This window comes from Dendrobates tinctorius, unplaced genomic scaffold (genome assembly GCF_039654945.1).
Source record: "Dendrobates tinctorius isolate UK_male_01 unplaced genomic scaffold, ASM3965494v1 ptg000075l, whole genome shotgun sequence".
Classification (NCBI taxonomy): Eukaryota; Metazoa; Chordata; class Amphibia; order Anura; family Dendrobatidae; genus Dendrobates; species Dendrobates tinctorius.
The window spans coordinates 40,857,811-40,885,406 of NW_027361743.1; the positions used below are offsets into that span (position 1 = coordinate 40,857,811).

The following is a 27,596-nucleotide window of genomic DNA, read 5'->3' on the forward strand; positions in this document are numbered from 1 at the left end:
TTGCTTCTTATTTGCTTTTCAGAGGATGTGATTAATTATTAACATTTTCAGTAGAGTTTTTGACATGACTGTTTCATAAGTAGAACAAACAGGGCCTCGCCCAGTCCTGGGACACCGAGGTATGGCACATCAGGGGCATTACAAGTTCACAAACACATCATTGGCAGTAAAACATGTTTTCCAGTTTCCAGTAGTATTAATGTGGAAGGTGCTTATCATTAGGGTCATAGTGAGTCTTTGTTATAACCGGCCCTGTGAGTGCAGCTGTCAGCTTCTGAGTGGGACAAGAACAGAACAAAATGAAGTGAAACAGATGATCGGAATGTTCCCCAGTATTTGGAGAAATGAATGTGCTGATCTTATGGGACCAGCAGAAAAAGACAATCCAAATGTAGAAGAGATCTCATCTGTAACGTCAAGATGTGATGAGAGAAGTGGAAGGAAGCAGCAGAAGCCAAAAGCTCTGGATTACATAGTAGAAAAATAGAATAAATATGGAATATTTGGCACAATATGTATTAATTTAGAGAGTTTGTGACATAGGCTGTGTTCACAGATTGCGTTTTTTTTAATGCAAATTAAAAGCTGTGCTTTACAGTGCCAGCAAAAGCTGAAAAGAAAATGTTCAGTATGTATGTGAAGTCATGTCAGCAATCAGCCTATTACCATGGATCTGGCTGCTGTAGCTTCTAATGCAACACAAACTGGTGATCGGCTAAAATGAAGTGTCTCCTCCAGACAGTAAGCAATTCTTTTTAGCTCCTCTTCTCTGAGCAGTGGACTGTCCCCATGACTCTTACATGCCTTAGGGTGGGATACTTCTGTACCTAGAGGCAAAAAAATCCTCCAGATCTTTACATAGATGGTCGACATCGACCATTGCTTTTATTCCTTTCAAGCTTTTAACACCCATTGAGGGCCATATAGTAAATGGAAAACTGTGCAGGCAAAAAGTGGCAATGAGCACTGCCTACTGTGGTCATCAGGGAAGGTTATGTCTGCACTAGTTTTATATACAGGAGTTCCAACATCTCTTTCAATATTTAGTCTAAGGCGTCCTGTCGTTAGGTCCCTTAATATATTTTACTTGTTCTGTATAAAGGTCATTATGGGCTGGCTGACAGGTATTATTTTAAGATATTTACATGGAAGCTGAGTTATTCTGTTACAGTGTAACACTATTATTAGTCCTATGTTTCCCGGATAGTCTTGTTTACAAACATTGCAATTACATAAGTTTCCTTCGTTCACACCCGGCTGGCATCCTTCATACATCACCAGTTCTGGATCCTCCATAACAAATTCACCTAATTTTCCAAGAGATGACCAAGCACAAGACTCTGCATAATGCATTCTGGTTTCTCATACATTCTCCATACCAATAATAATGTGACATTCCCATCCACAAAAGTCTAATAGGTGGGAATCTGTCACCAGGTTTTGCTATGTAATCTGAGAGCAGCATAATGTATGGACAGAGACCCCGATTCCAGCGATGTGTCTGCTTGCTGCTGTTTTAATAGAATTCCTATTTTTTCTGCTGTAGATGTAGCAGTGGAATGCTGAGCTCTGAATAACCCCGCCCACACCACTAATTGGCAGCTTCCTGTGTACATTGTCAGAAAGCTGCCAATCAGTGGTGGAGGTGTAGTTATGCAGATTGGCCTGCACGAGACCTGGTCGTGTAGTGATAATCTTCTGCTGATAAAACAAATGGTTATATTGAAACAACAAAACATAGCCCAGTAAGTGATACATCCCTGCAGTCGGGCTCACTTGCCCTGTACTATGCTGCTCTCAGATTAAAAAGTAAAAAAACCTTCTGACAAATTACCTATAAGAAATTCAGGTGTCTAAAAGGGAATCTGTCATAAGGTTTTTCCCCATAATCTAAAAGCAGCATAATTTAGATACAGAGATCCTGATTTGAGTGATGTGTCACTTACTGGGCTGCTTGCTGTTTTGATATCAAGGTTTTATCAGCAGTAAATTACTACTAGAGGACTAGTAAACCTTTTCCCGTGTAGTCCTCCATATTCATGAGATCTGTATTACCCTGCCCACAGCACTGATTGACAGCTTTCTGCCTATGCACAGTGTACACAGGAAACAGGCAATCACTGGTGTGAGCAGGGTTGTACAGACAACTGCTAGATCTGCAATAGATAAAATAGGTATTTTATAAAAACTGCAGCAAGCAGCCCAGTAAGTGATGCATCACTGGAATCAGGGTTTCTGTCCCTACATCTCACTTGTCTCAGATGAGGGAGCAAAAAAAACAGGTAACAGTTTCCCTTTAATGCTTGTTTAACAGTCAATGTGGATACAGTTTACACGACTCTGAAAGACTGCTCAGCCTGGCCATCACAACGTACTGCTTAATCAGGGCTTTATATTAGTTTGTCCACTATAAGAGCCTGAGAAAAGCTAATTTGGAGTTTCAATTCCTTCTTCATCTGCTGAGAACCATTTTAACCTAAATCATCTGAGACGGACTGGTTACTAGGGACACGCTACCTAATGACTCTCTAGGAGGCTGTATCCATAGCAACCACTGAATGACTCTGCTGTCAATCATCTGGCCATTGCCTTGTAGATAATTACTGGGACGTCATATCTTACTTGCAGCCATAATGTGTATTCAGTGGGTTGATGTTTTTATAAACGCTATTCGCTGATTTGCAGTTTTCAGACCAAAGTGCTCGATTTTCCGATGGCCAAGGCCGATCGTCATTCACACAGAATGTTTCATTTCTCCCACAAGGCCACGGTTTTACATATTTTCTGGCAGGTCGGCAGTGTTTAGTATTGTTTATATCACTGGTATAGTATTATTTCAGGGACTCGATGTATCAGGGCACAATCTGTAGCATTGTTTAGTCACTAGTATATCTTATGGCAGTATTGCGCTCGGTATAAGGCAGTACTAAATTAAGGAGAGCACGGTATGTGGCTGTTTTGCTTTCTAGGAGCATTATTATATTAACGAGAGCACAGGGTGGTTGCTTTGGGCTCACTTATGGGGCGCAGTGCGTGGCAGTATTCCGGGGGATAGTGCCAGGCACCATGACTAGTGTAAGCCCTTCCTGCAAAAGAGTCAAAGGAGAAGTCGTGATAGCGGTCTGGACCAAACCGAGAAAAGAAGTAATGAGAATTACAAAAATCAAAGAAGACTTCACCTGCACATCAGTCAATGCCTCTTTTTATTCTGCCCAGAACTGCATGCACTTCTCAGATATGCAACGAGATTATGGATGGTATGACATGGGCATCTCCATTGGTTTGAGCTCCTCAGATGGTCAGAAGTGACCCAGCTAACATCTGCTAACCTGAATGCCAGAGGTTTACTTGGGATCGGGGTAAATGCATTGAGACCCTGAGGGCATATCATCAAAGATAAGTTTAAATTGCCCCTTGGGGTGATAAAGGAGTGTGTTATATTTGATTACTATATTATATCTATCATAGTTATGTAGAAAGAATGCGATTAGTTGGATATCAGCGCCAGTGATTAGGATCCCTATTCATAGCGGGCCCAATGTTTGTAGCTAATTACATGCACGCTTAGTACAGGGTCATGTTATGAATGAGTCACCGAGGAGGAAAAAACAAAAAGCAAGCTAAGCCCAGAAAACCGGAGAGGTTGGTAACTAGCGGATTGCAGACCCCTGATCCTACCAACAACAACTAGCAGTAGCCGTGGAGCGTGCCTACGGTGGTCCTAGACGCCACGTCACGGCCGTAGAACTAAATAAGCCTAAAGAAAGAAAGGGAAAATCTAAACCGCCCCAGAGCAGACCCCAAAGCACTAGACAGCCCCCAACATGTATTGTCGGTGAAACAAGATGAAAACACAGACACAGGTAGAAAGATAGGCTGAGCAAACGATGGGGCCCTCACTAACTAGAAAGGACAGGAAAGAAAAGCTGCTGTCTCTAATCATGCAAAAAACCCTGCCAAAAAGAATGTCCAACACGTCTGATAGAAAAAGGCCCTGACGTCGCTAGACTTCAAATCACTATATCAGCACTCAGGTATATTCTGAAGACAGAGCAAAAGAGATCAACTGATCAAAGACAAAATGGGGATTCAGCCCAGTCCCAGCCAGGGCTGGCTGAACACAAAAACTAAGTAAACCAGACAAAAACTCATATGAACAATAGCAGAGAAAACTTAGCTTTAGGAAGGCAGGAACCAAACTGGAAACCAGAAGCCACAGTCAGGAAAAATCACCAGCAAGAAACTAGGGAGTCGGCTGCCATAAATCCAATCAGAAACTCCTGATGTCCAATCGCAGTCCTCTTCCTCAGGTGGCCGGTCTCTGTCATTTAGATCAGCTTCATTACCTCCCTTCACCAACAGAGGGAGTCCAGATAGAGAACTCACTACTCCTCTGTCAGCACAGCCAGCTCCATAACCCTCACCAGAAGCCAGAGGCAAACCCGAAAATGAGCTCACAACAGGGTCAGATGGGTGGATTAATTAATAAACAGGGCCAACCAGGGAACAACGGGGGCGGCCGACAAGGAGCGGGGGTGCCATTGTGGCGGTCAGGCAGGGCCTCAGTGGTCTGCCAGGTCCTAATAGGAATTCTTTTGGTAAAGATCTAATAATTCCTATATCTGTTTTATTCTTACTAACTTTATTCATAAGATTATACAACAAACATATTAGCTCTTTGGGTATGTTCCCAAAGTACTTTTTTGAGGTGTCTTTTTCCACATGAAAACATGCATCCATTGAGCGTGTTTCTGGTGCGTTTTTCATGCGTTTTTCTTTAGCGTTGTTACTTATGACTCGTGTATGAACAGTTGAACTGTAAAGCGCTGCGGAATTTGTTGGCACTATATAAATAAAGATTATTATTATTATTATGCATTCAATATAATGGGTAAAAAAAACAGCAAAAATGCTTAGCGAATTGAGGTTCTGAAAAAATAATAAAAAATACACCGCAGATAAAAAAAAACGAAAGGAAAAAGATTTTAGAAATCTCATTTCTCTTGCTGCTACTGTAAAATGTTGCATTTTTTTCTACACGAAAAACACACAGAAAGAATGCAGCAAAAAACAGTACGTGTGAACAGTCACTTATACTGGTTTATGTAGAAATATGTGATGGTTCTTGATTACTAAATCTATTATATATGTATATTTTTATTATAACCCCAATTCTAAAAAAGTTGGGGCGCTGTGTAGAAAGTACAGAAGACAAGAATGCAATGATTTGGAAATCTCTTAGAGCCATATTTTATTCCCAGCGGAACATAGATCACAGATCAAAAGTTGAACGTTAGATAATTTTCTATTTTATTTGAAAAAAAAGAAGCAAATTTAGAAATTGAAGGCAATAGCACGTCTCACAAAAAGTTGAGGCAGGGTCGTGTCTACCATTGTGCAGCACTCCATCTTCTTTTTACAACATTCTGTAAACATCCGGGCAGGAAGAACAATTGATGGAGTTTTGGGAAGAGGAACGTTGTCCCGTTCTTGACTGATGTAGGATTCTCGCTTCTCCACAGTCCAAGGTCTTTGCTGGATTTTTCATTGCATAAAGGTCATCACCTGAACTCTTCATCTATGAAGCACTGCTGGTGCGATGGAAGCAGTATGTGGTGTAGGCATTGTCTAACTGAAATATGCACGGCCTACCTTGAAATAGAGGTGTCTGGACACAGCATATGTTGTTCTAAAACCTATATATAATACACAACAGTGATAGAGCCTTTCAAGATATATTAGCTGCCCGTGCCACAGGCACTAATACACCCCCACACCATCAGAGGTGCAGGCTTCTGAACTGTGTGCTGATAACAAGCTGGATGGTCCTTCTCCTCTTGAGTCTGGAGGACACAGTTTGCCATTATAAATGATCTCTGATCTAGCCTTTCTAGATTGTGTTGATATATGGCTTCTTCTTTATATGATAGATGAATTGGACAGCAAACTGTGTTAAAGGGCCTGTCACACTAAGCGATATCGCTAGCAATATCGCTATAACTTGTGACGTTATAGCGATATTGCTAGCGATATTGCTGTGTCTGATACTTACCTACAACCGGCTCCCCCGCTGGTTATCGCTGATCGCGCGAGAACGTCCTGGACCGTTTCTCGTCGTCAGCTTCCTGCTGTGGAGACAAGCGACGAGTGGATGCGGGCGGGAGGACGTCAGGATCGCCTAGTGTGACAGGTAAGTAGCGACCCCCGACCCCTGCGATGTCGCTGGTGAGATCTGCCTGTGTGGCGGCTCACTAGCGACCACTTAGCGATGCACCAGCAATCCTGACAGCGTCATATCGCTGGTCGGGATCGCTGGTGCATCGCTAAGCGTGACAGTGCCTTTACAAACAATGATTTCTGGAAGTATTCCTGAGCCCATCCAGTGATTTCCATTACAGATTCATCCCTGATTTAATTCAGTGCCACCGGAGGGCCAATAGATCCCACGCATCCGATATTGACCATCAGTTTAGTCCCTTGTGCGCATGGATTTCTCCAGAATAACTGAATCTTTTCATGTTCAGTACTGTAGATGATGGGATATTCAAAGTATTCGTAATTTTATGTCGATTTACGTTCACATTTTCCTGAGATTCTTCCATACTGTTTAGATGCAGTTGTTCACAGATTGGTGACCCTCTGACCACCTTTCCATCTGAGAGACACTACCTCTCTAACGTGCTCTTTTTATACAAAGTCAAGAAAATGGACTCTACAGCTTACTTTTTCAGTCTTTTGTTAACCCGATTCCAACATTTTGGAGATTTGCTGCTGCCATCAATTTCCAAATGAGTTAATTTTTTCAAACAAAATTAAGAAAAGTCTAATTTTTATCTTCTGATCTGTGTTCTGCAAAATATGGTTGTAAAAGATTTCGAAATCATTGCACTCTTGTTTTCTTTACACTGCTAAACTTTTTTTGGAAAAGGGGTCATACCTTAAGCCACCTGTACTAATCTACATATATATATATCGGTTACAGCGCACCAACCATAATTAACCATTTCCATTTAGCGCTCTTATTTGTTTTGAGCTGATCTTTGTCTATAGGCAGGATCAACTGTAATACAGACGCACATGGTGATCTTCCTGACCACAAAAGTGACCATTCCTTCAGGGCAAAGCTCCACATTCCTGAAGTGCCTCATGCATTTGGTTACTGCTTTTTCCAATAATAGAGCCTTGTGGCTGTGACATAGGTCAATAGCCACTGGCTCAATTGAATTAAGAGTGTAACTAAAATACAAGTTGTCCCAACATGAAAGGATATTTCGCAAAACACATTTAACAGGGGAGGATACTTCAGCAGCGATGACGATAATTCATGGAGAACGAATCCCACATGGAGAGCGAATGTGATATCGGTCTTCATATGGTATTCTTCAAGCTTGATAGTTAATGTACCACTCTTACAAATGAAAATTAAGCCTGAATACTAGTAAGTAGTATTTAATTATAAACCACAAACACTGGCATAAGTGGAGAAGGGATCAATAATAGAAATTAAGTTGGGATCAGCTAACTTAAATTTAGCTACAACATTCCTCTAATGCTACAGGAACTAGTCTACCCATAAACTTTCCATAGGTTGCTATTTGTGGATATTAGAGGCATCCTAATCAATGCACATAGTTAACAAGAGTGGGCCTACGTGCCATGCACCCCATAGTTCCTACAGTGGCTTCCTCTAGGGAATATACAACCTAAAATTATAGATACTTGCTACTTTGCACTTGTACAAATTAGCTCGTCCCTGCTCTACTGAGCATGTGTGGGTTGTCAATTCCGAAAAATGCTCAGTAGATTCTTGTCTCTGTGTGATGTACATAATGGCAGTGCACTATCTTGCCAGCTCTGATTAGAAGTGACGAGTCGGCAGGAGTACACACTGTCAGTGCGCATTAAAAGAGGATTAACCATCTTGCAGAGACCAGCAGGGTTGATGTCACTTGCGGGGGCCGCACTGATTTCTGTGCTGGGTGTTCTTACAAAGTGCACTGACAGTGCGCTGTCTTGCTGGCTCATTACTTTTGGTAAGAGTCGGCAAGAGAGTGCACTGCCATTGTGCACATTGCACACAGACAAGAATCTACTAAGCATATATTGGATTGACAATCCATACATGACCAGCCCCTTAAACAGATGTCACTAATGATGCTTCCTTTGAGAAGGGAGGCAGAGTCTGCAGCAGTGATGCTTCGATTGATTATCCAAGCCTGCACTGTCATTCTCAAATGAAGCATCATCAAAAAGGAATTAGGAAAATAGAAAAGCAGTTAGGTAGCGTAGTTTTGGAAGGATAGGTGTTTAATTAAAGTATATTAGAAAATAGATTAAATAGATAGGAAGTTAGAATGAAAATTAATTTGTGTTTCGAACCACCCCTTTTGCATATATCATTTAGTTTTGTGAGCCAACAGTTAAATGGGATGAAAGGTGACAAACATCATAAATATGCTGAGAGCAGTTATTACTTCCTCTTTCTCGGGTTGTACAAAGTACAGAACACAGCTGGGACACATAGAAGAAAACGTCCACCAGGATAAGAAGAGTTTTCATCTATGTACAGTACTGTATAAAAGTTTAAGTCAAGTGCGGAAAAAAAATGCTGCAAAGTAAGAATGAGTTAAAATAATTTACCGTTAATAGTTTATTTTGATCAATTAACAAAATGCAAAGTGAATGAACCTAAGAGAAACCTAAATCAGCAGCATAAAAGTATAAATTCTTCTAGGTACACTTGCACACAGGTTTTGAAGGAACTCGACATAGAGGTTGTTCCAAACATCTTGGAAAACTAACCAAAGATCTTTTGCAGATGTCGCTTGTGCAAATCCTTTGTCTCTTCATGTAATCCTAGACAGACTAAATGATGTTGCGATCAGGGCTCTTTGGGAACCATATCATCATGCTCAGGACTCCTCGTTGTTCTTTATGCTGAAAATAGTTTTAAATGACATTGTCTGTACGCTTAGGTTTGTTGTCCTACTGCAGACTTAGTTGCTCAGCATTAAGGTACTGTCACACTAAGCGATATCACTAGCAATATCGCTATAACTTGTGACGTTATAGCGATATTGCTAGCGATATCGCTGTGTCTGATACTTACCTATGACCGGCTCCCCCGCTGGTTATCGCTGATCGTGCGAGAACGTCCAGGACTGTTTCTCGTCGTCAGCTTCCTACGGCGCTTCCTGTGGAGAGACGAGCGACGAGCGTGGAGCCGGGTGGGAGGACGTCAGGATCGCCTAGTGTGACAGGTAAGTAGCGACCCCCGTCCCCAGTGATGTCGCTGGTGAGATCTGCCTGTGTGGCAGCTCACTAGCGACCACTTAGCAATGTACCAGCGATCCTGACCGCGTCATATCGCTGGTCGGGATCGCTGGTACATCGCTAAGTGTGACAGTACCTTTAAGGACAGCAAAAAACGGGCAGCATTCAGCACCGTAGACAGTGGTCGGCCAAGGAAACAGTAGATGAAAGACACATCATGCTTACTTCCCTTTGAAATTGGAAGATGCCCAGCAGAGCCATCACCTACAAGTGGGACACAGCTACACCTATCTCATGTTCGAAGAAGTCTGATCAGAAGTGGTCTTTGTGGAAGAATTATGTCCCTACCTTTAACATGGAAATAAGGCCAAGTGATTCACCTATGCACGAAAACATAGGAACTGGGGTGCAGAAAAATGTCAGCAGGACTGATGAGTCAAAATGTGAAATATTTGGCTGTAACAGAAGGCAGTTTGTTTGCCAAAGGGCTTGACAGGGGCACAATGAATGTCTGCAGGTAACCCTGAAGCATGGTGGATTTTCCTTGCGAGTTTAGGGCTGCATTTCAGCAAAGTTGTGGATGGGGATTTGGTTAAGACTAATGGTGTTCTCAATGCTGGCAGGCAGACAGGCAAATACCTTTCCATCATGCAAAACCATTAGGAAGGCGTCTGATTGGTTACAAGTTTATTCTGTAGCAGGAAAACAAACCCAAACATACATCCAATGTCATTAAGAACTGTCATCTGGGTAAAGAAGAACAAGGAGTCCAAGAAGTAATGATTTGGTCCCATGGAGCCCTGATCTAATAATCATAGGAATTGCTTAGTGTTACATGAAAAGACAGAAGAATTTGTCCAAACAACTTCCACAGAAGATCTGTGGTTGGTTCTTCAAGTTGTTTAGAACAATCTCCCTTAAAAAAACTGCATGTGTAACTAGAAGAATTTATGCTATTTTGAAGGCAGAAGGTAGTCTCACTAAACATTAGGTTTATTAGCTTTCTATTTTGTTCATTCACTTTGCATTTTGTTATTTGATAAGAAGAACTATTAACACTTCTATTTTTGAAAACAATCTTACTTTGCAGCTGTGTAAAACATTTGCACAGTACTCTATATTATGGGGGTAATGCATTCCTAAAAACTATTATTACATTCAGCATTCTTTAGAGATATATCTTGATGCAAAAAGAGGTTGTCTAGTATTAAAAAAATGGCTATTTTCTTTTAAAAATAGCACACCTGTCCATGAGTTGTGCCTTATTCTGTAGCTTAGCTCTAAGGTTGTGCCTGGTTCTGTAGCTTAGCTCTATTGAAAAGAATGGGGCTGAGCTGCAATAACACACACAACATGGGTGCTGGTATGGAACTATTTGTTGGTAGAAAGACATATTTTCCAATTCTGGATAGCCGTAGAAACTTAAATTTTCCTAAAGGCTTGTAAAATTGTCTTGACTCTGCAAATGTTTGTAACTGATTGTCATCTTGAGGAGCAAAACATTTATGATTTGCCATGATCATTAATGGTTAAAAAAATTGGTATGTTCCTCTGTAAAATGAGTTTTAAACACACAGGCGTGGGAAACACCGCATGCACGGTACCTGCTTGTGTTTAGCTATGTACTGTATGCCAGGTAATGTATGCATGTGACTTTGAAAGAAGGGAAACTGTCGAGGCACGTCTTCAATGAGCTATGATGTACAGATCAAGCTTTCACAAGTATTAGCGATTTAGGATGACTGGTCGTTGAAGAAGAAAATACCAAGATAAAAGGATAACTGGATACAGAAAAAGCTTTCTATCCTTGTCAATAGCATTCTTAGTTGGGTTCATTGTGATAACCGTATGGGCATGATGGAAGCCTTGAGAATGCCATGCGCCGGCTTGCCCATGCCCACTGGGCATGCCCAGTTTTACCATAACCAGGTTCCCCGCATCATGTTCCCACATGCTTTATGCCTCCATTAGCCCTCTGTGTCTGTACTGTTACACACTTAACATTATGACTGGTCCATACAATCAGGGTAACTGTTACCACCCACCTTTCGTGTCTCCCTCTTTCCTCATAGACTGTAAGCTTGCGAGCAGGGCCCTCTTTCCTCTTGGTATTTGTTATAATCTACTGTATGTGATTATTGTTATGCTGTAATGTCTATTGTCTGTACAAATCCCCTCTGAAATGTAAAGTGCTGCGGAATATGTCGGCGCTATAAAAATAAAATTTATTATTATTATTATTATTGCCCAAATGACCTGGGTCATCCTGCCTACTAGGTTTTATAGGTGTTTTCCAAGACAAAATATATATATACTGAGCTGTAAAAAGTAGGCTTTATAACGTACTTACATAGCTCTGTTACCGGAAATGTCAGGTTCTACTCATTTACCTCTGTGCTCAACATAAAACAGCGTTCCTTGTGTTGGCACATAATTTGAGTAGTGTGTGACGGAGCTGGCTGACAGCTTATAGGAGTAGCTAAGTCAGCCCCTTTCTGTGTCAATACATTGGCAGTGTTAGACTCAGTTATTGAAAAAATCAATCAGCTATACAGTGGGGAAAAAAAGTATTTAGTCAGTCAGCAATAGTGCAAGTTCCACCACTTAAAAAGATGAGAGGCTTCTGTAATTAACATCATAGGTAGACCTCAACTATGGGAGACAAACTGAGAAAAAAAAATCCAGAAAATCACATTGTCTGTTTTTTTTTCATTTTATTTGCATATTATGGTGGAAAATAAGTATTTGGTCAGAAACAAGCAATCAAGATTTCTGGCTCTCACAGACCTGTAACTTCTTCTTTAAGAGTCTCCTCTTTCCTCCACTCATTACCTGTAGTAATGGCACCTGTTTAAACTTGTTATCAGTATAAAAAGACACCTGTGCACACCCTCAAACAGTCTGACTCCAAACTCCACTATGGTGAAGACCAAAGAGCTGTCAAAGGACACCAGAAACAAAATTGTAGCCCTGCACCAGGCTGGGAAGACTGAATCTGCAATAGCCAACCAGCTTGGAGTGAATAAATCAACTGTGGGAGCAATAATTAGAAAATGGAAGACATACAAGACCACTGATAATCTCCCTCGATCTGGTGCTCCATGCAAAATCCCACCCTGTGGGGTCAGAATGATCACAAGAACGGTGAGCAAAAATCCCAGAACCACGCGGGGGGGACCTAGTGAATGAACTGCAGAGAGCTGGGACCAATGTAACAAGGCCTACCATAAGTAACACACTACGCCACCATGGACTCAGATCCTGCAGTGCCAGAAGTGTCCCACTGCTTAAGCCTGTACATGTCCGGGCCCGTCTGAAGTTTGCTAGAGAGCATTTGGATGATCCAGAGGAGTTTTGGGAGAATGTCCTATGGTCTGATGAAACCAAACTGGAACTGTTTGGTAGAAACACAACTTGTCGTGTTTGGAGGAAAAAGAATACTGAGTTGCATCCATCAAACACCATACCTTCTGTAAAGCATGGTGGTGGAAACATCATGCTTTGGGGCTGTTTCTCTGCAAAGGGGCCAGGACGACTGATCCGGGTACATGAAAGAATGAATGGGGCCATGTATCGTGAGATTTTGAGTGCAATCCTCCTTCCATCAGCAAGGGCATTGAAGATGAAACGTGGCTGGGTCTTTCAACATGACAATAATCCAAAGCACACTGCCAGGGCAACGAAGGAGTGGCTTCGTAAGAAGCATTTCAAGGTCCTGGAGTGGCTTAGCCAGTCTCCAGATCTCAACCCTATAGAAAACCTTTGGAGGGAGTTGAAAGTCCGTGTTGCCAAGCGAAAAGCCAAAAACATCACTGCTCTAGAGGAGATCTGCATGGAGGAATGGGCCAACATACCAACAACAGTGTGTGGCAACCTTGTAAAGACTTACAGAAAACGTTTGACCTCTGTCATTGCCAACAAAGGATATATCACAAAGTATTGAGATGAAATTTTGTTTCTGACCAAATACTTATTTTCCACCATAATATGCAAATAAAATGAAAAAAAAACAGACAATGTGATTTTCTGGATTTTTTTTCTCAGTTTGTCTCCCATAGTTGAGGTCTACCTATGATGTAAATTACAGACGCCTCTCATCTTTTTAAGTGGTGGAACTTGCACTATTGCTGACTGACTAAATACTTTTTTTCCCCACTGTACCTCTTCATACACTGCTCTGCTCATGTTCCAACCCAGAGAATGCTAACTTGTGTCAAGTGGAGATGAAACTTTTTGGCTAATATCAAGTGTAGTATCTTTCAAAAAGGTAGCTTTGGCCTGTGCTGCCTTAGTACATTGATACATAATGCACACTGGGTTTGGTGCGCTGGTTAGTATGCTGGGTGGCTTATCTAGTCATCTGGTGGAAACCTTGGCCTCCCAGGTTAGGTAAGTTTGAAAGCTCAAGGTGTGAAGTACTCCAAGAGTGGGAACCGCACTTGAGTTTCGGCACATTTGCAATAGCACTTCAAATTTTCACACCCTCAATCCGGGCTTTCTTGCAAGGATAGGGGAATTTTTAAATTCCCAGTGGGGAGTTCAGTCAGTTTTACACTAAAAACACCTTGTTTAATGTATTTTTTTCACTGTATGTCACGTTAATTTTTGAACATGTGTCCTGTGTCAATGACTTCTCGGTATGCAGTTCCCTTCCCAACAGTCTAGGGGGGGCTTGTGGCCATCAGGTTCCGCTCCCCTCTGCAGAGCCCCAGGTTTCCTTCCTTCGGCACAGGAGCCAGTCTAGATTAACTCCTGGCTTCACTTGGGTGGCACAATTTTGGCAAAGGGAAGCCATTTGTACCAGTCCTTCACTGTTGACTTCTGTCTCAGAGGAATATGGAATGGTTTGTTGGGGGCTCTCCTTTCGGAGTGGGTGGCGACAGATGCATCTATGTGCAGTTTTTTTTTATGTGGCACTGTCACATTTTTCAGAGTACCTGGGTGAAGAGAGCACTATCTCAGGCTTTCAAAAAATAAAACTAAAACCTTAGATTTTTACTAACTTTTATTTCTAAACACACTCCACATCCAATCATCCCTGTTGACATTACCATCCATTGGTTTCATGGGGCAGTTTTCTATGCCATTCTTCCTGTTGCACCAGAAAACTTGTCAAAATCCCAATAGACCTGTTTGGATCCACTGTACAGTAGATCTGTCACAGCCTTATGGCTTCCGATATATACAGAAGCTATGCCGCAGTGCGAACAGAGCCCAGGTCCTCAACTAAGACAAAGTATTATTATTAACAGTTTTTGGTGACTTCCTTCTATGACCCCTAGCTGAAAGCAAAATCTCTTTGCGGGGCCCTTAAATTTAATAATTTTATACTTATTGAAAGGTTTCTGTGATACAGTACAGTCTACACATACCTGGATACCATTCACCCTGTTGAACTATGAGCTCATTCAGAGGTCAGGTTTTCACTTAAGAGCGCTTTCCATGGTTTTCACGGATAGATCTCGTACTTGTGATAGTCTATGGGGCCGTTCACATGTCCGCGATTATTCACGGACCGAGAGATGTGTGCAAAATTGCAGAGACATGTTCAATTTTGATGAAATTAGTCAACGCAAGTCATCGGGTCCGTGAAAAAAAAAATCAGACAGCACTAGGATGACATCTGCAGTCCAGTTTTCACGGACTGTCAGAATTGAGTAGGTGGAGAAACTTTTTTAATATTATTATTTATTATTTTTATTATATTTATAACGGAGGAGAAAAACTGATGACACTTGGACCACACTCAGATTAAACTCTGATCAAAGTATGATCTGAATAGTCTCATACATGGAAAATCGAACGGTGAATGAGCCCTAAGACGGAGACATTTCTGCTTACAGAGAACGTCCAAACACAAAAAACCCCACTGACAGCTTAACAACAGTGCTATCCGAAACAAGTCAAGGACTCTCTATAATTAAAGGAAAAGTCTGGTTAAACCACAACAAAAATAGTAACACACACACAATCCATCATCACTACTGTATGCTTCTATACTCACTACATTGCAGAAGAGTTGATGGTGTATATTGGTATGTGGCAACAACCCTATGGCCATATGGGTCCCATATATGTAAAAAAAAAAAATCGGATGCCACAGTATAGCATCTGATTTTTACAGACACATTTCTATTCTGTAACATAGGAAACTGTAAATTGCCCTGTAAATGATTAATAGCTGCTGCTGTAAAAAAAAAAATGGATTGCACATTGCACATGAGTGACAAGTCAAAAAAAAAAAAAATTTCTCCCACTTTTCTCAATGAAACTCTGAACAATTTTTTTTATACACTCGTGTGAATCTACCATAATTTAAATATGTTTCCTGAAAACAGCATGTATGGCAAACTAAAAAAAACAAAACAATAAATAATACAAAATAAATCCAAAATTATGTATAGAAAAGTAAATTAAATGATAAAGAATAAAAATATATATAAATATAAATACAGACATAAAATACCAGATTTAAAAAATCCCAAATATATTAGTTAGTTTAAAAATCAAAATTGGTATAGTAATAAAAACGTGTTACCGAATGTCACTGATAATTCCTGTAGATGTTTCCTGCGGCTCCTGGTAAAGATATCGTGAACTTACTTTTCGATGATTACAATAAAGGAGTGTAGCTGGAAACGTACGGAGTGCGAGGAATAATAAGGAGGCGAAGAAAAGCGTATAAAAGAAATATTTGCCGATGAAGCGAGAGGATGGCGCCATGGTACGACTCACCTTGCTGAATTTTCGCCAGGAGCTGCTGTCTCGCTAGGAGCCTGCTCATCCTATAGGGAGACCTCCTCTTTTTCTCAAAGCACACATAGTACTCCTGACTTTCAGGTGACACAGAGCTCAGACGCTTACAGCCGGGTGCTGGGGAATCCTGACCCCACATCATCGATCACAAAAACAAATACTGTCTTATGCTTCCAGTCTTTTTCTTTCTCTTTTTTTTTTTTTACCCAGATTTCCAATTCCTGGTATTGCAAATCTAACTTGATCATGCAAAGTAGCTAGAAAGGGAAAGTCGTCAAGTACATGAGGAGTGCCAGTAGCTACAATTCAGGATTCCAAGGAGGTCACGTGGCTCATGTTGACCAATGCGAGGCGGCAAGTGATGTAAAAGTACACAGGGCTGAAGTCCTGTCAGGCATGTTTAATCTTCACAAATGCACCAATTCTAATGACATACCTCAGGGCTGACTAAGCAATGAGCATGTGTGTGGAGGCTACAAGTGTAATGCTTTTATGACTATTCGTAGTCATGGAAGAATCCCCTCGGAATAGCGTTCCCCTTCCTGGAAGAACCACATTGTATTTCTATTCTTTATCAGCCCATGCTGGAATACTGAAGATCTGAATTTGATACATTCCCCAAAGAGCAAGGACGGCTTACAGGATATGCGCACGTTATACATAAACATAGAGATGTCCTCCAATTATAAACCGCCGGGATATGTATTATTTATTCCGGCCACAGACATCCTGATCTCTCTGATGATGTAACAAGTAATCTGAGATATATGCAGTACTGTACAAAAGCTTTAGGCAGTTTTTGAAATAATGCTGCCGAGTAAGTTGCAATTACCTGCCTGTTACCGCTTAGGTACATTTTATTTTTTTTAAAGTCCCAGATATCCCTTTTTTAGACTGCCGAGACCCAGCAACCTCAGCCAAAATGATACCATGTAATAAATAACATATGCACACACACATATTATATATATATATATGTATGTACCGTTGAAACAAATGGACAATGACCCAAAGCATACTGCCAAAATGGTAACACAGTGGCTTAAGGAACAAAGTAAATGTTTTGGAGCGGCCATCACAAAGTCTGATCTCAATCCAATTGAAAATTTATGGGCAAAGCTGAAAAAGCCGGTGCGGTGCGAGCAAGGCGACCTACAAACCTGGATCAGTTACACCAGCTTTGTCAGGAGGAATGGGCTCAAATTCTGACCAACTATTGTGAGAAGCTTGTGGAAGGATATCCCAAACGTTTCACCCAATTCATTCAGTTTAAGGGCAATGGTACCAAATATTTATGTAAACTTTTGACTTTATAGTAAGTAATAAAAATGCCTTAAAACATTCTCTCATTCTGGCATTTGGCAAATATTAATAATTATGGTAATCCTAATAGACCTAAAAGGGGAAAGGTTTATTCTGATTTCATGTCAGATTATTGCCCAGGTGTAAAAGTCTTGGCATGAAGCGTTATGCCACAGCCGGACTCCTGACACAAATCATCCTTCATACAAAACCGTCAACTTTGTGAAAATGACCGCTGCTGTGACTCAATACAAACAACCAATGATATGAAAAGTATAACAGCATAATAAAGAGGAAGGGTGCCTCCGGGTCCCAAGAAATAAGGAGAGACTGGAAAAGGGGCCAGTACAAACATATAAAGGGGAAAAATGGGAAGGAAAGCAGGTATCGTTTGATAAACACCACAGAATGAGGGGGAAGTACATGGTACAAAAACTTTACCTCTTCATAGCAGGTTGCGGCAGTCAGGGACCTACAGCTAAAGGTTGGAATGCCCTACATAATTTAACAAAATGCAAACTGAATGAACAAAAGAGGAATCTAAATCAAATCATTATTTGTTGTCACTGCTGTTTGCCTTAAAAACAGCATCAGTTCTTCTAGGTACACTTGTACAATTTGTGAGGGAGTTTGGCAGGGAGGTTGTTGCAAACATCTCTGACAACTAACCACAAATCTTCTGTGGATGTTGCATGTACAAATCTTTCTGTTGCTTCAGAATCCCAGGCAGACTCGATGAGGTTGAGGTCAGGGCTGTCAGGGGACCTTATTATTAAAACCAGGACTCCTTGTTCTTCTTAAGCTGAAGATAGTTCTTATTCACATTGTCTGTATATTTGGGTTCGTTTTCCTGTGGCAGAATACATTTGGAGACAATCAGATGTCTACTTCATGGTATTACATGATGGATAAATATCTGCGTGTACTTTTCAACACTGAGGACACCATTAATTCTGACCAAATCCGCAACTCATTTTGCTGAAATGCAGCCTGAAACATGCAGTGACTCTCCACCATGCTTCACTGCTCCTACAGACACTCATTGTTGTAACACTCTCCAGCCCTTCAGCGACCAAACTGCCTTCTGTTACAGCCAAATGTTAAAAACTTTGACTCATTAACCCGGAGCACTTACTGCCATTATTCTACATCTCAGTTCCTATGTTTTTGTGCATAATTGAGTTGCTTATCCATGTTTCCATGTCAAAGGTAATTTTTGGGCAAAATTTTTCCACGAAGACCATTTCTGGCCAGACTTCTGAAAACAGTAGATGGGTCATGGTTTGTGCCAGTACTAAGTTGATGGCACTGCTGTACATCTTCTGATTTAAAAGGGAAGTAAGCATGATGTGTCTCTCATCTGCTGCACCAAGTTTTCATAGCTAACCACTGTCTATGGTCTTCAACATTGCCCATTTCTTGGTGTCTCTTAAAAAAGAGCTTGAAAACTCAATATGCTTTGAAATCTTGGCCTGTGAAAAACCTTGCTGACGTTGTATAACTACCTTGTGTCTTGTTTCTGTGCTCAGTCTTGTCCTGTGACATTAAACTGTCTTCTACAAGCTCATATTTGTTTTCACACAGTTTATGTCTTTTTATACACCATTGTATGAAATAGCCAGCTTATATAATATATATAATTATATTTATATAACACATGCACTTTACTCATATGCTTGTGATATTCTATTCCATTTTTTTTGCTAATTACATAAGAATTGCTATTAATTTGCTATATCTATTCACATCTCTCTACATTTTTGCATGGCATGAGTTATACAGTGGGGAAAAAAAGTATTTAGTCAGTCAGCAATAGTGCAAGTTCCACCACTTAAAAAGATGAGAGGCGTCTGTAATTTACATCATAGGTAGACCTCAACTATGGGAGGCAAACTGAGAAAAAAAAATCCAGAAAATCACATTGTCTGGTTTTTTTTTCATTTTATTTGCATATTATGGTGGAAAATAAGTATTTGGTCAGAAACAAGCAATCAAGATTTCTGGCTCTCACAGACCTGTAACTTCTTCTTTAAGAGTCTCCTCTTTCCTCCACTCATTACCTGTAGTAATGGCACCTGTTTAAACTTGTTATCAGTATAAAAAGACACCTGTGCACACCCTCAAACAGTCTGACTCCAAACTCCACTATGGTGAAGACCAAAGAGCTGTCAAAGGACACCAGAAACAAAATTGTAGCCCTGCACCAGGCTGGGAAGACTGAATCTGCAATAGCCAACCAGCTTGGAGTGAAGAAATCAACTGTGGGAGCAATAATTAGAAAATGGAAGACATACAAGACCACTGATAATCTCCCTCGATCTGGTGCTCCACGCAAAATCCCACCCCGTGGGGTCAGAATGATCACAAGAACGGTGAGCAAAAATCCCAGAACCACGCGGGGGGACCTAGTGAATGAACTGCAGAGAGCTGGGACCAATGTAACAAGGCCTACCATAAGTAACACACTACGCCACCATGGACTCAGATCCTGCAGTGCCAGACGTGTCCCACTGCTTAAGCCTGTACATGTCCGGGCCCGTCTGAAGTTTGCTAGAGAGCATTTGGATGATCCAGAGGAGTTTTGGGAGAATGTCCTATGGTCTGATGAAACCAAACTGGAACTGTTTGGTAGAAACACAACTTGTCGTGTTTGGAGGAAAAAGAATACTGAGTTGCATCCATCAACACCATACCTTCTGTAAAGCATGGTGGTGGAAACATCATGCTTTGGGGCTGTTTCTCTGCAAAGGGGCCAGGACGACTGATCCGGGTACATGAAAGAATGAATGGGGCCATGTATCGTGAGATTTTGAGTGCAAACCTCCTTCCATCAGCAAGGGCATTGAATATGAAACGTGGCTGGGTCTTTCAACATGACAATGATCCAAAGCACACCACCAGGGCAACGAAGGAGTGGCTTCGTAAGAAGCATTTCAAGGTCCTGGAGTGGCTTAGCCAGTCTCCAGATCTCAACCATATAGAAAACCTTTGGTGGGAGTTGAAAGTCCGTGTTGCCAAGCGAAAAGCCAAAAACATCACTGCTCTAGAGGAGATCTGCATGGAGGAATGGGCCAACATACCAACAACAGTGTGTGGCAACCTTGTGAAGACTTACAGAAAACGTTTGACCTCTGTCATTGCCAACAAAGGATATATCACAAAGTATTGAGATGAAATTTTGTTTCTGACCAAATACTTATTTTCCACCATAATATGCAAATAAAATGAAAAAAAAACAGACAATGTGATTTTCTGGATTTTTTTTTCTCAGTTTGTCTCCCATAGTTGAGGTCTACCTATGATGTAAATTACAGACGCCTCTCATCTTTTTAAGTGGTGGAACTTGCACTATTGCTGACTGACTAAATACTTTTTTTCCCCACTGTATATATATATATATATATATATATATATATATATATTCATACATACCTGATTTTTACTATTAGATGTTACGTCTCTTTAAGCTCCTCCATTGGTCTCTGATGATGTTGTCACATCATGTATTGTGGGCCTGTTTTTAATCATTTTACCATGTTTGCCTACATAAAGAAAGGTTTATTAAGGAAGCACTCCTCCCATAAAAATGTTTTCCTCTTAATATATTGCAATCATCCTATTATATAGCACTGTGTACTTACAATTGCTCATTTTGCCTTTCTACCCAGCTAATTCTTATCTTTTCTCTGCTCTATGCAAAAACAGGAAGGCTCTTTTCCTCCCATGAGTTATTCCCCTATTTAACTCCTGATCCAGCTGCTCTGCTCCTACGTAAACCAGGGACTTTTGCAGTGATGACCCATGCAGGGGAAGAGACTTCTTGTTTCTACATAGAGCTTAGAAGGATTCAGCTAGTCAGTTATTAATCATGTGATGTCATAGACCTAATGGAAAAGAGAAGAATTGCTGGGTAGAAAGGCAAAATGAGCAATTGAAAGTACACAGTGCTATTAGTATGATGACTGCGATACATTAAGAGGATAAAAATGTTGATAGGAGTGATTCTTTAACTTTGTTGGTGTGTTTTAACTCTTTTCTCTTTATAAAGTAAGTGTTAATCTTTTGCTGACAAGTATGACAGAGTGAACAGAGGATAACAATGCAAAGACCTGGATGTAGGATGAGTGACTGAGCATGTGTGACCACCAGCCGTCATCTCTATAGGCGGACATACACATTACTATACACTGTGAACACCATGTGTCATATAACTTATCAGTGGATGGTTTAGTTACCATAATGTGAATGATAAACTGTTCAATTGCTATAATTGATACAATTAGTGAGATTTTAAATGGCAAGACAACCCCTTTAAGTCCGGCCAATCCTCATTTAGGGCTTGTTTTTAAAAGACAATTGGTCCCAAAACAATAAGCAAAGTAATGCCTCCCTTGCTCACCATTAGCTTATTTATTTTCTTGTCATTTAATATTGTTGCATGTAGAGAATTATACTGCCACGCATTGCTTAAATAATACCTACATACAGTATTCAAATAATACAAGTACCATATATACGGGTATTTATAACGATCCCTTATAAAACTTCCATATAATAACCACACATTACTTTCCCATGCGCTTCAAAGCCTCAAAATGTTCCCATGTAGTGTCCTTGTAGTACCGTTATATAAATCTGACAAGCATCTGGGATTTAACAGTCTTCTTACATGTTGCTTCCCGAAATCCTGGCTGGAGGTATCTGGATAGTATAATGACATGGCATCTTTACACAGCACTCTGCGGAGAAATGACTGTATGGCAGTAACTCCAGATCACTTGCAGGGTGCAGAAAGGGCCCAAATGATGATACCGATCTGCTACACTCCCTATGGTGCGCTGGGTCTGATGCTATGTAATACTGTAGGTTTCGGTTTCAGACACAATGTTGGACAAAATACCGTTCGGGAGTTCTGGATTTTACCAGAATTTCACTTTAAAAGGAACCTGTCACCATGAAAACTAAAAGCACCAACTTTATTTTACATGAAGAGTACCTAGTGACAGGTTCCTATTAAGTGGTCTAAGGCTAATTTCACACTTGCGCCTTTTTGCGCAGCATTTCGAGCGCACATGAAACGCATGCAAAAAACGCATGCAAACGCTTGTAAACGCTGCGATTTTTCGTCGCATCATCGTGCGCATTACGACAAAAAACAGCAGTGTTTGTATGCGTTTTCAAGCGTTTTCCATGCGTTTACGTTTTTTATGCGCATGGGTTGTCCTAGGTGTCACATTTCACAGAAGGAATATCCTTGAAAAATTCTTGCAACAGACTCCACCAATGGGACATCAGTGGGCATGTGTTATGGGAATTCTTTATATAGACCCAGTTTACAGCTGAATTCTTCACATTTGCTTGCATTTTCCTTTGTGAAACATGGATCTGCGCTGGAAGAGTTTTCACTTCAACTTGGATCTGGACACCAGGATGACTCAGGCTTATGCAGTTGCTTGCCATCAACAAAGGGAGAGAGAGAGACAGCGAAGACGGTAGCGGTGGCGTTTGTGGACACATCTGATTATGGAACTCCGGGAGAGCCGTGTAGCGTACCACACCCTCTACAGTGAGCTACAGGCAAACCCGGAGAAATTTACTGATTATCCCCGGATGTCCCAACAAAGCTTCAGTGATTTACTTGCTCGTGTCCAAGAAGGCATCCGGAGACAAGACACACAGCTCCGTCGTGCGATTCCTCCAGAGGAACAGCTCCTGGTCACATTACGGTACGTAATATTGCAAAACCAATGCCTGCATAATTTTCTTTGCTGTGACATCTACTATTCCAAATCTGGCAGAATTATTTTTATGCCATGTAGTAAACAAAAGGCTGCAGATTTATTTTTATGCCATGTATTTTTTTTTTTTTGTGTGTTTTAAAAATCCATATACATAAATCTTAATTTTTGTATTTTCTTGGTTTCCCAGATTCCTGGCTACTGGAGAGAGCCTCTCTTCACTCCACTTCCAGTACCAGACTGGAATATCCACCTTGTCTTCTGGAATTGTTGCGGACAACTGCCGGGCTTTGTGGAACATTCTCTGTCCTGAATTTATGCCCCTGCCCACCGCCGAAAAGTGGATGGAAATAGTAGAAAAATTCTGGACAGTCTGCAATTTCCCCAACTGTTTGGGAGCAGTGGATGGGAAACACATCCGGATTATCAATGCTCAGCGTTGAGCGCTGGATACATGTGATTCCAAACGTTTTGTAAAATGTTCACAATAAGGCCGGCGTCACACTAGCGAATAAATCGGACGAATGCAATGCGATAAAAAATCGCATTGCATTCATCCCAATGTTATTCTATGGGGCAGCTCCCATCATCCGATTTTTCTTCGGAACGTTTCCTCGGACCGAGACAATCGCAGCATGCTGCGATTGTCACCGATTTTCGGATCGGACTGGCCAATGCAAGTCTATGGATGCGAGAACAAATTGGATTACAAACGGACCTGATGTGTGACTTGCGATAAAATCGCACCCGGTGTCCTTTACAAAAAGTCGGCAATTCATTTAGCAATACAGTAAATCACACTGACAGATTAAATAAAGAAACGAAAGAATAAATATAGACACATATATATATATATATACACATACATGTCATAGAGACACACATATATATATATATATACACTCACTGGCCACTTTATTAGGTACACCATGCTAGTAACGGGTTGGACCCCCTTTTGCCTTCAAAACTGCCTCAATTCTTCGTGGCAGAGATTCAACAAGGTGCTGGAAGCATTCCTCAGAGATTTTGGACCATATTGACATGATGGCATCACACAGTTGGCGCAGATTTGTCGGCTGCACATCCCTGATGCGAATCTCCCGTTCCACCACATCCCAAAGATGCTCTATTGGATTGAGATCTGGTGACTGAGGAGGCCATTTGAGTACAGTGAACTCATTGTCATGTTCAAGAAACCAATCTGAGATGATTCGAGCTTTATGACATGGCGCATTATCCTGCTGAAAGTAGCCATCAGATGTTGGGTACATTGTGGTCATAAAGGGATGGACATGGTCAGCAACAATACTCAGGTAGGCTGTGGCGTTGCAACGATGCTCAATTGGTACCAAGGGGCCCAAAGAGTGCCAAGAAAAAATTCCCCACACCATGACACCACCACCACCAGCCTGAACCGTTGATACAAGGCTGGATGGATCCATGCTTTCATGTTGTTTACGCCAAATTCTGACCCTACCATCCGAATGTCGCAGCAGAAATCGAGACTCATCAGACCAGGCAACGTTTTTCCAATCTTCTACTGTCCAATTTCGATGAGCTTGTGCAAATTGTAGCCTCAGTTTCCTGTTCTTAGCTGAGAGGAGTGGTACCCAGTGTGGTCTTCTGCTGCTGTAGCCCATCTGCCTCAAAGTTCGACGCACTGTGCGTTCAGAGATGCTCTTCTGCCTACCTTGGTTGTAACGGGTGGCAATTTGAGTCACTGTTGCCTTTCTATCAGCTCGAACCAGTATGCCCATTCTCCTCTGACCTCTGGCATCAACAAGGCATTTCCGGCCACAGAACTGCCGCTCACTGGATTTTTTTTCTTTTTCGGACCATTCTCTGTAAACCCTAGAGATGGTTGTGCGTGAAAATCCCAGTAGATCAGCAGTTTCTGAAATACTCAGACCAGCCCTTCTGGCACCAACAATCATGCCACGTTCAAAGGCACTCAAATCACCTTTCTTCCCCATACTGATGCTCGGTTTGAACTGCAGGAGATTGTCTTGACCATGTCTACATGCCTAAATGCACTGAGTTGCCGCCATGTGATTGGCTGATTAGAAATTAAGTCTTAACACACAGTTGGACAGGTGTACCTAATAAAGTGGCCAGTGAGTGTATATATATATATATATATACAGTTGTGGCCAAAAGTATTGACACCCCTGCAATTCTGTCAGATAATACTCAGTTTCTTCCTGAAAATGATTGCAAACACAAATTCTTTGGTATTATTATCTTCATTTAATTTGTCTTAAATGAAAAAACACAAAAGAGAATGAAGCAAAAAGCAAAACATTGATCATTTCACACAAAACTCCAAAAATGGGCCAGACAAAAGTATTGGCACCCTCAGCCTAATACTTGGTTGCACAACCTTTAGCCAAAATAACTGCGACCAACCGCTTCCGGTAACCATCAATGAGTTTCTTACAATGCTCTACTGGAATTCTAGACCATTCTTCTTTGGCAAACTGCTCCAGGTCCCTGATATTTGAAGGGTGCCTTCTCCAAACTGCCATTTTTAGATCTCTCCACAGGTGTTCTATGGGATTCAGGTCTGGACTCATTGCTGGCCACCTTAGAAGACTCCAGTGCTTTCTCTCAAACCATTTTCTAGTGTTTTTTGAAGTTTTGAAGTGTGTTTTGGGTCATTGTCCTGCTGGAAGACCCATGACCTCTGAGGGAGACCCAGCTTTCTCACACTGGGCCTTACATTATGTTGCAAAATTTGTTGGTAGTCTTCAGACTTCATAATGCCATGCACACGGTCAAGCAGTCCAATGCCAGAGGCAGCAAAGCAACCCCAAAACATCAGGGAACCTCCGCCATGTTTGACTGTAGGGACCGTGTTCTTTTCTTTGAATGCCTCTTTTTTTCTCCTGTAAACTCTATGTTGATGCCTTTGCCCAAAAAGCTCTACTTTTGTCTCATCTGACCAGAAAACATTCTTCCAAAATGTTTTAGGCTTTTTCAGATAAGTTTTGGCAAACTCCAGCCTGGCTTTTTTATGTCTCGGGGTAAGAAGTGGGGTCTTCCTGGGTCTCCTACCATACAGTCCCTTTTCATTCAGACGCCGACGGATAGTACGGGTTGACACTGTTGTACCCTCGGACTGCAGGGCAGCTTGAACTTGTTTGGATGTTAGTCGAGGTTCTTTATCCAACATCCGCACAATCTTGCGTTGAAATCTCTTGTCAATTTTTCTTTTCCGTCCACATTTAGGGAGGTTAGCCACAGTGCCATGGGCTTTAAACTTCTTGATGACACTGCGCATGGTAGACACAGGAACATTCAGGTCTTTGGAGATGGACTTGTAGCCTTGAGATTGCTCATGCTTCCTCACAATTTGGTTTCTCAAGTCCTCAGACAGTTCTTTGGTCTTCTTTCTTTTCTCCATGCTCAATGTGGTACACACAAGGACACAGGACAGAGGTTGAGTCAACTTTATTCCATGTCAACTGGCTGCAAGTGTGATTTAGTTATTGCCAACACCTGTTAGGTGCCACAGGTAAGTTACAGGTGCTGTTAATTACACAAATTAGAGAAGCATCACATGATTTTTCGCACAGTGCCAATACTTTTGTCCACCCTCTTTTTCATGTTTGGTGTGGAATTATATCCAATTTGGCTTTAGGACAATTCTTTTTGTGTTTTTTCATTTAAGACAAATTAAATGAAGATAATAATACCAAAGAATTTGTGTTTGCAATCATTTTCAGGAAGAAACTGAGTATTATCTGACAGAATTGCAGGGGTGTCAATACTTTTGGCCACAACTGTATATATATATACTAGCTGAAGAGCCCAGCGCTGCCCGGGCCTAGTAACTAACTGTGCTTAGTTATAGCAAATTATAATTATTCTCCATCCCATAGTCCCATGCCCATATACCCATCATACATATCCACGATCCCATAGGCCCGTGCCCATATACTCATCATACATATCCGACATCCCACAGTCCCGTGCCCATATACCCATCATACATATCCTCCATCCCACAGTCCCGTGCCCATATACCCATCACACATCCTCCATCCCATAGTCCCGTGCCCATATACCCATCATACATATCCGCCATCCTATAGTTCCGTGCCCATATACCCATCATACATATCCTCCATCCCATAGTCGAGTGCCCATATACCCATCACACATCCTCCATCCCATAGTCCCATACCCATATACCCATCACACATCCTCCATCCCATAGTCCCATGCCCATATACTCATCATACATATACGCCATCCCATAGTCGAGTGCCCATATATATACCCATCACACATCCTCCATCCCATAGTCCTATGCCCATATACCTATCACACATCCTCCATCCCATAGTCCCATGCCCATATACCCATCATACATATTCGCCATCCCATAGTCGAGTGCCCATATACCCATCACACATCCTCCATCCCATAGTCCAGTGCCCAGATACCCATCACACATCCTCCATCCCATAGTCCCGTGCCCATATACCCGTTATACATATCCTCCATCCCATAGACGAGTGCCTA

General features: G+C 41.4%; 1 protein-coding gene across 3 annotated transcripts in view; it reads right to left on the reverse strand.

The window, feature by feature from the left end:
* STARD13 (StAR related lipid transfer domain containing 13) overlaps positions 1-27,596 on the reverse strand; it is a 254,912-nt gene that overhangs the window by 172,004 nt on the left and 55,312 nt on the right. Inside the window, exon 1 of one of the 3 annotated variants that reach the window (XM_073583196.1) lies at positions 16,009-16,342. The exons of the other annotated variants lie outside the window; for them this stretch is intronic. Within the exon in view, the coding sequence (XP_073439297.1) occupies positions 16,009-16,171 (163 nt within the window). The 5' untranslated portion in view covers positions 16,172-16,342. Of the gene's footprint in view, positions 1-16,008; positions 16,343-27,596 lie in introns of those variants that run through there. 3 annotated transcript variants of the gene reach the window in all.